General features: G+C 36.9%; 1 protein-coding gene across 1 annotated transcript in view; it reads right to left on the bottom strand.

Annotated features, from left to right (window-relative positions):
* The window catches only part of LOC128988918 (headcase protein), an 82616-nt gene extending 71767 nt beyond the window's left edge, over nucleotides 1–10849 (bottom strand). Inside the window, exon 1 of the mRNA XM_054410703.1 lies at nucleotides 9922–10849. Within this exon, the coding sequence (XP_054266678.1) occupies nucleotides 9922–10583 (662 nt within the window). The 5' untranslated portion in view covers nucleotides 10584–10849. The remainder of the gene's footprint in view (nucleotides 1–9921) is intronic.
* Nucleotides 10850–12382: the final 1533 nt, after the last annotated feature.

Below are 12382 nucleotides of genomic sequence, written 5' to 3'. Positions count from 1 at the left end.
CTTACAATAATTATCTCCAGTTTAGGGGCTCAAATATGAATTTTAATATCTTTAATGATTGACGGGACGGTTTGGTGATCAAGACATGATACTGTAAATACTATCGCGTAAACATGTTTTATTTTTTTTAGTTGCAGCATGGCCAGTGTTGTTTAGAATTAATCAATCACACCCTTTAAGGAAAGAGGTGCAAATCCCGAATACCTGTAGAAATGCTGATGACAGAACTTATCCCTCTAGCACCAAAGTCCTAGCCCTACAACTGGGCAAGCAGCATAGCCAATGGCTCAATACATATATCTAGAATTAAATTGAAGTTTCGGATGCCTATCCAAAACCACTATGCCATTGTGACATATGTTGATTGTGTGATTTGCTTCTATAAACTTTTTTTACAATTGTTTACTCTCCATTGGGTGCAAACGGATAGTTTTCTGGATGAGAAAAAAATTAGAAAAACATTAACAGTTTTTATTAAAACAAAAGGTTACCACACCACAACCCGAGAAAAATTAACCACAATTCAGGGTTTTTATCTGTTCACTAAACAAAACTACTATCTGAAAAGTCAGACATTTGCTACTATGCACACTTAAGTCTCAACAATTTTAACGCGAAAACAGTTGTCATTTGTATGTAGTCAAACTACACGCAGGAACAAAGAGACAGTATTTGAATGCAGTGCAGTATTATTAGTCGGGCCCATGCATGTAGGACGGTTGCCAAAGATCTGTAGGCTTTTGTAAATTTAGAGACTAGACTTTGGAAAAAGAGGACGGCGCCGATGAGTCAGCTCTTTGTGTATCCAGGCAAAAATAGTAAATAGGGATGTACGAGTTTTCCTAAAACAAAATACCGTACACCAAGCAAAAGATCATAAAATATAAACTTTATGAATTATTTTTTTCTATCATAAGAGTGATCAAAGACGTACAAATTGACACAATGTATTCCATAAGGCAATTCTCGTCGGTATAATTTATTTCATTAACCACTCTCATTAACATCATGAAAAAGTAATAAAACACCAAATTCAATTGGAGTAGTCTGACGAAATAACAGCACAAATAACAATTACAAGGAAAGTCACAAACAACAAATGAGTGATCAAAGACGTACAAATTGGCAGAATGTATCCCACAGAAGGTAATTCACGTCGGTGTAATTTTCGTGGACCGCTCTAAAAAGTGCACGTCGTCACATACTGCTTTGTACAACACATTAGTGTAATGCCGCTGACGAAGACTAAAAGGTTTCAACCTCAGATGGTCGTCGTCTCTTCATTTCGCAAAATGAATTTCGAATAATTTCGTATCGCACAAAGGCGGAGTTCGTTTCGCTCCCAAATTGAAGTGACGAATTCCTCGGTGAATATTGAACGAATGTGGCCACATACTGCAAATGGAAGTTAAAAAGTTTCTCATCAGTGTTGATTATTACAACTATTAGGTGGAGGAAAAGTAAACATTTTGAATCAAATTGAATAATAGCTATGGCTTGCTTATTCACATAAGTACAGTTTCCGTAATTTCAAATTTTATTGGGATTTTTTTAACGCTGTAAACCTTTTCCACATAAAAAAAATTATGAAAACTATACTACCTCTAATAACTCTACTACATCACTAAATAGAATATTTGAATAGACAAATGTATTACAAAACAATAGATATATCGTAAACCAATGGAATTCAGACTTTCTCAATTGGTTATTTGGTGTCATCGAAGGATAGAAAGCAAATTCCAACGGTAATAAAAACTGAATACAGTAACATCTGCTTGGCTAGAGCTAGAACACTCTTGTTTTTAAATAATAACATTTGCAACAACACAACACCGTGGGCTACATTGTACTTGTGTGTTTGTGTGTGTGTGTCAACCAAAAGCCATTAGTAATGTAAATAGGCTTGTAGCAGCCTGTGAGAGGGACTAAGCCAAGTCACTGACATCGCGTACCGTACAGTATATCTGTAGGTCTACTGTTGTGTTACTTTACTGTACTGTATAGTGTATATACGTTTTATTGGAGTTTCATACAAAATACGTGAATTTATACGATAGTTATCGTACCTAAGGGCATAGATTAAAAATGCTCCCCTTTTGCGCACCCCAGGTCCCCTTTTTTGGTTGGTGGATTTTTGGAAATACTGTATCCTCGGAGAATATCTGTTGCTGATAAATTCTTTTACCAAGTAAAATAATACAATAATAAGAAGTTAGTAAAATACTAAGCACTGTAATCTAATGCAACTGAGGTGTTTTATACATAAATATTAGGGGGGGGGTTGTTTGGGGGGGAGGGGGGGTTGTTTGGGGGGGGAGTGTAAATTTTATACACTTTTCAAAATTATTCCTTGGTTTTAAAACGAAGACTAGTGACTGTGAAAGATTTCAATTGGCCGGGACCCTTAAAAAGAAATTAATGTCTCTATACCAACCTAAAGACTACAACCACACTTCACCGGTTTTTGTAACAAACTTTTCAGATATATTTAAAGCAGCGGTGTACATGTTCTGCTATTTCGTGTGTACGTCACTGATAATGCTGGACGGACCATTATGTGGTACAACATAATGTAGACCTGTAGCACTGGTGACTCTGAACATTACTGATATCCGTGTATTGTGCCGATAATTAAATCCCCGACTCCATCGCTCCATTGTGTTCTCAGAGCTTTATTTTTTGGCAAATCGGTTTACATCGTTATCGCTGAAAGCACACTTTTCATTTGCATTTTCCTTGTTGTAGGATTGTTCTTGACGAGTAATCCGTCCATGTACGATGGGTTTTGTTGTCGGAACTGATTAGATTAATAAACATTGTTTCTCCTCTAATGGGACTGATGTTTATTTTAAATTAAATGTTGGACCTACAGTAAATTTAGAAAAAATAGTTCGACAAGGTATTTATATTTATTTATGTATTAGTTATAACATGGATATGCATGTGTGTTGCAAATTTCAGAAATGGCAACATTGATCAGTTGACTTCAATTATCCCTATTTCATCTATTCTTCTTAATTTTTTATCTACAGCCAATCAATGGTGATTTAAATGACTTTCTGAAGGACTGCTATACGTATGTGGTACAATGAAAGATGTATCCCAATACTACTACATTTTGTTTCGCCTAATACAGTAGAATTTTGATTGAATTATTAAAATGGGCCGGAAAAATTTTGGGTCACACCAAAATGGGAGGGAAAATTTTTCGTTTCTCCAAAATAATAAGAGTAGCACAAAATTAACAAGAATAAAAGCGTGAAAAAATAATACATAATACAACTGCCTCGTTGTTAGGTTAATCATTCAAGATTAAGTGCGAGCATCTCAAAAGTACGAGAGTCGGTAAGCTGAACTACCAAATATTCATTAATGTTAATTCGAAACGTACCATGTCTGCAATGAAATGTATGTAAAATTAACTTAATTCCAGTGCTGATCGTCTACAATGCTCAATTGGGCACACGCCTTTACCGCAGTTGGTTGCTTTTGTGAATTCCAATTCGGCTGTCAAAACTGTCAGATTATGCCAGATAGCCTGCTCGGCGCTGGGGAGACGCGGCGCTCGGGAGACTCGGCGCTCGGGAGACTCGGCGCTCGGGAGACGAAATCGAATAAATTGACCTACTTCGTCTACAAACTGAGAGAATCTTACATAAGTTTTATTTACTCCGCATTTAGAACGGATCCGGTTATGGTGTGGACCACTACAGCGAACCAGTTCTCCCCCTCTCCCTCTTTCTCTCTCACTCACTCTCTCTCTCTCTCTCTATCTCTCTCTCTCGCTCAAACACCTTCGTTGCATCCTGTGTGGGGAGATGGATACGACCTTATCTTACTCTGGAGAGAAGCAACAAAAACAATAGCGTTTGTTTGGAAACAGTCAAGGACGCGAGAGATCGATTCTGGATATCCAAAAAAGAGGTTTTACTTGTTTATTACTCGTTCGTTCTCACGTGTTATTTGTCTGTACAGAGTTTGTACTTCAGATAAGGAACACTATGAGGGATTAGTAGTGTAATAACCACTATAAATTAATACCAGGGAGATATTGTAGATAGGGATGGACAAACAATATGTCAAGAGATATTGTAAATATCAAGTGATAACTGACGGTTCAAAATGTCACCGGTAGACAATTCCGAAACAAAAAAAGTCGTATTGAAGTCTGTGTTATCAAGTTATAAAAGTGTAAGTGATAAAAAATATATTGTATTTTTAAATATTGTTAAGATATTTAAAGATAAATAGATTTCAAACGTTTAGGTGAAGTACCACTACTAAATATTTTCTTTTGTGAAAAAAGGAAAAAACCAGATGACATATGAACACAGAAAAACGTTACTTAGTTAGAAAGGAATAAAACAACGAATTATATATATTTTGTAAATTATTTATCACTACTCTGTATACAACAGGATCGATATCCTGTGCGAGGCTCGTTGACGATCATTCTGTAACGATAAATATATTTAAAGAAGATATGCTCAAAGTAAAGAAGGAAGTTTACTATACAAATAAATATCTGAAGTACTTAGTTAGATGTTTTACTAGTCAATGTGACGTATTGGTAAAATACAAATATATAACTGAATGCATATTTTTAAATGAAGGGTGATCACGCTGAAATGCCCAATTAATTCAAAGAATTAATTGAGAACATTAAAATTGGAAAAAAAAACTTTTACTCAAATATTAACATAAAAATAAACAAATCTACACGTATGTTTAAAACACAAATAAGATCACATAATTGTGTATATTTAGGTGTGAAGGAAACCCGGTAAATATTAAAAGCGTGTTTTGAAAATTCAATTTGAGGTGGCAAAACAATTGAGGGAAGTTGGGAGTTTGGGCGAGGTTTAAGTCTTTGAAGAGGTTTATTGCAACTTCGACAAATGCCGCATCCTCTTTCATTTCTTTCTTTGTCTTACAAAATATTATCACCCAATTGGTTCGGAATTTTAATGTGGTTTTTAATTGATGAATTGATTTAAAAATTTCTGCGATTTTTTTACATTTGTTAAATATTTGAATTACTATTTTATTACCATTATAAATTATTATTATTTGTATTATTTGGTGTACTTTAAGCTACTCGTATTCAAAGGAATATACACACGAAGTGTTACTACAGCAAGGCTTACGATTCACTATTTAATAATACGTGATAACCCCATATATTTAAAAACCACACCGTATTTCACAATAAATGTTCATTGACTTGAACAAGGACCATCCTAGTTCCTTGCTGCCATGAAACAAACCTACTGCATATTACAAAAAAAGGGACCCCAAAAAAGATGCAATTTGAAAATAACACCTTCATGTGAAATAATTCCCTAACAACTATTTTTTACATTTTTATGCAGAAACAAATTGCATGTACTGTACAAACAATAGTCAGCTAGTCGCTTCCCAGTTAAGGAAAATTATCATTATGTTTGTCTTAAATGATATAAATGATCTAATCTTTTTTTGATAATTTTTATTTTAAGGCTGTTCTCAACATGCACGTCTAGGAGATAGGCCTACATATTTCACGTTTTCACGTTTTAAAAGACTATATAAACACATATACGTACGAGTAAATATTATATTATTTTTATTAATTTAACAAACCAATGGCTATTGCAAACCCAGAAAAAATCCCAACAGAAGTATAAACTTCTAATTCGTGACAAAAGATTGCCAATAACTCCCCACTGAGGGAGTCTCCCATCGCTGTTTGATTTGATCAGATAAAGTCGAGGTAATAACACTCAAAGACGAAACTTTTACATCAAACAAGGCGAAAACGAGGAAAGTTTGTAGGGCCTGACCTGGGGTAGGGCGTAGAACGTAGGGCCTGTAGGGCGAAGGGAGCCGGAGCACCCCATCACAGCTACGGGCCGAGATCAATACGGCAGATGGTAGGGACACAGGGAAAACGCTGAATAAATAGATATTACATTGTAGAGAATGTGAATGAAGAGGATGTCAGATACCAGATTGTTTAGAATACCCAGAAATCAAAGTGAACAATACTATCATAATATACTGAAGGCATTGTTGACGTTGCATTAAATAAATAAGCAAATAAACTAGGGTAGATAAAAGTTAATGTAAAACGTTACTGTGTACTGATATATCTCGTGAACTATGATAATTAACTAAGTTTTACACGACAAATGCAAGGTCGATAGCCAATGAACAAATTATGACTAAATTTATTAAAATTAAACAAAATGTTTGAGGTCTTAATAAGTAAGAATAGTTCAGCGTACAGGAAAAGATAATTAAAAAAGAACTTTGATAACCGAGATGCAAATCATATATGCTTATTTTTTTACGCGAAATATCTTTTGTTGACTAAACCTAAATCAAATCTTTAACGTATGTTAATAATATTAGGTGTAGAATTTTATTAAATGTAGAATCAACACAAAGATGTATTAACATGTATGAACACAACTACGTATCTCTAACATGTATGCGATTGTCAGAAACATTGACAACCAACATGAAACACGCTTCAACTTTGATTGGAGTAGACTAGTCGAGTTGAGCTTCTCAGTGATCAGCTGTTCAATGTGGATTGTTAAGTTTAAGTAGATACGCAAAAATGCTAAATAAAGTCAGCATAATTAGTTATTGTAATGTATAGTAGACATATAGTTTAATATAGTGTAGATGTGGATAGTGGATACAGCAACAGTAGTAAGAGAAAGGCAGGACAACAACCTATGATGCAACTAGAGATTACTGTAGACCTTGAACGTGCCTTCTCTCTACACTAAACTGCAATACTGACCTGCAGTTTCTACCTCTGTACATCTACAGTGTAGTGTAGCATAGATGTGGATACAGCAACAGTAGTAAGAGAAAGGCAGGACAACAACCTATGATGCAACTAGAGATTACTGTAGACCTTGAACGTGCCTTCTCTACACTGAACTGCAATACTGACCTGCAGTTTCTACCTCTGTACATCTACAGTGTAGTGTAGCATAGATGTGGATACAGCAACAGTTATGAGAAAGGCAGGACAACAACCTGTGATGCAACTAGAGATTACTGTAGACCTTGAACATGCCTTCTCTCTACACTGAACTGCAATACTGACCTGCAGTTTCTACCACTGTACATCTACAGTGTAGTGTAGCATAGATGTGGATACAGCAACAGTAGTAAGAGAAAGGCAGGACAACAACCTATGATGCAACTAGAGATTACTGTAGACCTTGAACGTGCCTTCTCTCTACACTGAACTGCAATACTGACCTGCAGTTTCTACCACTGTACATCTACAGTGTAGTGTAGCGTAGATGTGGATACAGCAACAGTAGTAAGAGAAAGGCAGGACAACAACCTGTGATGCAACTAGAGATTACTGTAGACCTTGAACATGCCTTCTCTCTACACTGAACTGCAATACTGACCTGCAGTTTCTACCACTGTACATCTACAGTGTAGTGTAGCGTAGATGTGGATACAGCAACAGTAGTAAGAGAAAGGCAGGACAACAACCTATGATGCAACTAGAGATTACTGTAGACCTTGAACGTGCCTTCTCTACACTGAACCTGCAGTTTCTACCTTTCTACGAAACGTAGGCCTACGTATTACCAGTAGTATGTTTTCTATTACGGGTATAATTACTAATAGAAGACCTGTAGGTTTTCATGTTGAGTCTCATTTTTTATTATTATAATACATTGCTGAATACTAAACCAATTTTAGCAACCTATAAAAAAATAAAAATGTTTGCCAACATCGCAATACACGGTAGCCCATACGTAAAAATCTGAACAAATAATTTTCCATTGTTTTCCCTACAAAATGAAATTCAATAAGATATTAAATTATTCAAAATAAGCTGACTTAAAATGAAATTTAACCATCAAATTAATACTTACTACTTTCTTAAGCGTTAATTGTACAATTATGCCTCTACTGGTCTTGGTTTTTTACGGTAATTAACGGGGAAATAGTTGTTAATGCATACAAAATTCCATTTAACATAATTAATGATGGTAAATTAGTTTTCCGAGGGGTTTAATAAGTGTAACCTAATTAAATATACAAAATGAGCATTCACGACATGCTTGTCGAGATAGGTACATGATAGGCATGTACACATTCACACAGACACACACAATAGCATGTGTGTGCGTAGCGGAAGGGACTTTTCGTAGGTAATCAACAATCAACACGCGCTGGTTCCAAATTAGACGTATTTACATAATAAATAAAAACTGACTCAAGCGCATCACCTGTCCAGGTTGAAAACAACGCATCCTGTCAACTATCCGGATAAGATTAGAGGATAATGAATCTAACTGTTTTTACCGTTAGACTCCTGTATTGGTAATATTTCGTTGGTAATGCATCAATAATCATGTTAAACATATTACTATTAATTGATTGGTAAATTCGTTAAATACTGCAGAATAATTGTAACTTTTGGCATAAGACATTATCTCTGAGTGTAAGGGTAATAACTTATTTTAAAAACAAATTAAAAAAAAATATTTTAAATATCAGTTACCAACGGAGTTAAAAGTTTTGCAAACCATTTGTTGACAAAAACTACTACAATATGCGAACGTGTGCAAATCCTGCTAATTATGAATATCTACGAATGTGAGATATCAACGACAAATCGCTCTTCTGAAAGGAAGGATTTAATACGAAGAACGCAGATAGGCCGTACTATGAAAAAATTAGTTAAGAAAAATAAATATAGTAATTATAAGAACCACTAGTTTTTTTGTGAATATACTGTGATAATTCTCGTATCAATATATTGATGACAAATAGGCCTATGTAAAGTAGTGTCACATAATAAAACCAAAGATAAAGATGTAACGTTTTATCTTACTTCTTCGTTTGCCCGTGACCTTCAATGCACCGCCACACAGTCGTATGAGTCAGAACAGTTGTGAAAACGGTAATCAATGGTACACCAGGTGCATTAACATTACCAGTACTAGCTGAATGGTACATTACCAGCTTGTCCACTAATGTATGTGTACGACGTATGCCTCTAAGGCGATAGTGTTGGTGTTATGTATATCTCTAGGTAGTGTGGTGTTAAATATCCAAGTAGGTCACTACACCGGGACTGCAGGCTGCCAGTTGTCCCAGCGAGCCCTGGGCCAGCTGGCGTGTGGCCGAGGTCTACGTGTCTAAACCCACGTCTACTCTACCATTCCACTGCTCTCATACATCTACTCTCTCTATATATCTATGGTAACCCATCACGTCAAACATATTCTTATAGGCTTTACATGTATTATAACTATATAGCCTACGGTATTACAGGCAACACTCTGGTATTTGCAAACCATTGATGTAAACCGATAAATAGGCTAATGCAAAAATATTCACTTGACATAAATTCTCAGTACAGTATATTTATCACTTGCACTTCAAAAACCTTCTTGTTGATATTTATTCTATTTCAAGATATTTTCTTCAGGAAACAACCTGTTAACGTAATTAGTGTCGGCAAGTTTGTAAACAATCTCATCAAACGGAATTATCTATGAACTAGGTAAACATTTAATGTGATGTGGTCTAAAAGATTGATAATAATTAAGTTTTACTCGTGACTTACGTTTTGCGAAAATAGGTTTTTAATATGATAAGGAATGTTTTACATAATGTAGGCTATGTTCAATAAACAACAAACATAAAATGAGTTAACTGAAAAATGGCGCGTATTCTAGAACTGAAAGAATTGAGAAGTGAGACGCAATTGTGTTTGTCGGCGCGGTGCGAGAGGCGGGTCATAACCATAACAAACAGTGTCTGACGCCTGACCACAGTCAACATCGTGCAGCGGTGCCGCCGACGCCGCGACAACGTGCTGCAGCTACACTCTACTGTACTATGTAAACAAATATAGGCTACTGTTACTGTCTGATGAGTTACCTGTCTGAGAAGAACTCGACGAACTTGGACTTCTTCTTGGTGTTGTTGTGGACGGGGGACACGCTGGAGGCAGAGCCCGGCGGTGAGGCAGACTCGTTGCTGGACGACAGACTCCCTGCGCGAGCCCTCAACGTATCGATGGTCTGGGATGTGGTGTTGTGGTGTGCGGAGACAGCTAGGGTCGGCCGTGTGTTCTTGGGACGACGTTTCTTCTTCTTGTTGATGGCGTCGTCCTCCCTGGCGCCGAACCCCGGTGGCGGCGGTACCCAGTCCAGGTCCTTCTTCAGATGTCCACGACCGCACTTGCAGCTGCACGCCTTGAACGCCAGATCGTAGCCTTTCTTGGTCCAGAGGTTCTGGTGCCGTTGCCGCTCCGACCAGGACCTGGCTCTGCCGCAGCTCTTGAGGTACGTCAGCACCGTCTGCTCCCAGTTGTCGAAGCACTCCCTGTGCATGTACCTGCCCGCCGTGCAGTGGTCGTTGTTGCAGGTCACTCTCACAGTCTCTCGCAGATCGTCCAGACAGATGGGTGTGTAGTTCCGCAGACACTCGCCGCTGGGGACGCAGCACGCCGTCACGTTGGGGTTGTGGTTCTCGATAGTCTCCGGGTCCACCACGCCCTCGACCATCAGACCGTTGTTGTTGTGTCTTCGTGGAGCCATCGCCGATAAAACCTGAGTCTTTTGTACTCTGTGTACGAAACTCCGAACGCGAAGTTTAAAACTTTTTCGGAAGTAAAGTAAAATTTACAATATTTCGATTACGATACGACTAAAACTACATCTAAACACGAGCGTGAACACATTTTGGTGCCTCAGTATTGCGGAAACCGCGATCGAAGAATGAAATGAAAAGTGTAAATAACGCAAGTAGCCGGACAGGGCGCTGCAGTCGCTTTCCCTTTCAGTGTACGACTGGCGCGCGCCACGGCACGGCGGGACGGACGGCGGTAGAGGGGACCGCGTCTTCACGCCACGCACGGAGGGGAAGTGAAGTAGGGGTCGTCCCCCCTCCACTAACCACTCCTCACTCCTACCTACCGATGTTCCCTTTCTATTAATACATCTAATTAAACCCCGCTCGTTATATATTCGGCAGTGTTTTATTGTTGCTTTCATTCGCACCGGCATTTTATCATTTATCGGTTCTTTGTCGCTCTGAATTATCGACGGGAGTTAGTTTTTGGTCGCGTAATTAATTTGGAAGCGCTCTCTTCCAACTAGTGCTCGAAATAACAATCCCCCATAAGTACCGGCAACATTTGAATCCTTCCACTTCAAACTATATTAATTAGTCATTTAATTAAATCAAACTCGTTGTTACCACTATAACGAGTAGTCGAGTGCTTGACGTTGCGGGGTTCAAAACACAATATTGCACGTTGGTAAACCTTTGTGGATCATTACTTTTTGAAATTACACTACAGCTTCATACGTGTGTTTTTATTAAATTATTAATTGCATTTCATGCTAAACCCCATCAACACTATGGACATAAGACCCTAAACAGGTCAAATGTAAAACAAATTCTTTTAATATTTAAACAAATTTAGAATCAAATTACCTACAGCATGTGTCACGATTTTTATCGCTGTACACCGTATCTTTTGTGAAAAGACAGCCTCTTTGTTTGCTTTTGTTTTTTAACTTAGGTTAGGTTATTTCAATCAATAATTAGAATCATCCTAGAGGTTTAACTCTGCTAAAGGCAGCAAACATAGGCTATACAATAAATACTGTTAGTTTGTGATGTGTTATACTGGTTTGCTTTGCTTACTAAAATGACAACACCAGAACTGTTGTCATTTTAGTATAATGTAAAAGATACCTTAAGCAAAGTTCTGTCAGCAAATGATAAGGCGAGTGTTGTACTTGCCACTCCTCTAAATGATTATGTTCCATCAGTACGCACTACTTAAAACTTATCATCGGCCAATTTATAGAATGCACTATGGTTTAAAAAAAATAACAAAAATTGCCCTAAAATTCTTGAATTAACGAATAACTAACTATAAGGGAACTAATCGTTTATTACTTTTGGATAAAACAATAATTTACTCGACTAAAATTATAAATAGATTCTATTTATGATCCGATTAGGCCTGTAACCTAACAATTAAATTCTTGATGAATGCATTTTTTGCTAAGGATCTAAAATAATTGTCAGCCAAACAGTTATTACGTTAAATTCTCCTTCGCTTTATAAAAATGTAGTACGAAGGGAGGAATTGAAATAGGTGTTTTAGTTCCATTTAGTTTTTCAGTCTTGTAAAAGTGACGTTAAGCGAATTTCGTTTTAAAATATCTTCATATAAAATCTTTCCTTTCTAGATTAGTCATGCATATACTGTATAAAGTTAAAATTAAGTTCTGACACAGAACATAAACTTTTGACATATTGTACATCCTTATTTTCAACCGTGTTGTGAAAGCTGTACCATTGACTATTGGATACTGAAGTA

The sequence above is a fragment of the Macrosteles quadrilineatus genome, unplaced genomic scaffold (genome assembly GCF_028750875.1).
Source record: "Macrosteles quadrilineatus isolate MER2022 unplaced genomic scaffold, UCM_ALF_1.0 Scaffold_1__1_contigs__length_201487025, whole genome shotgun sequence".
In the NCBI taxonomy this organism is placed as follows: domain Eukaryota; kingdom Metazoa; phylum Arthropoda; class Insecta; order Hemiptera; family Cicadellidae; genus Macrosteles; species Macrosteles quadrilineatus.
The sequence above is the reverse complement of the archived record's forward strand: the minus strand, read 5'-3'. Positions and strand labels throughout refer to the sequence as shown.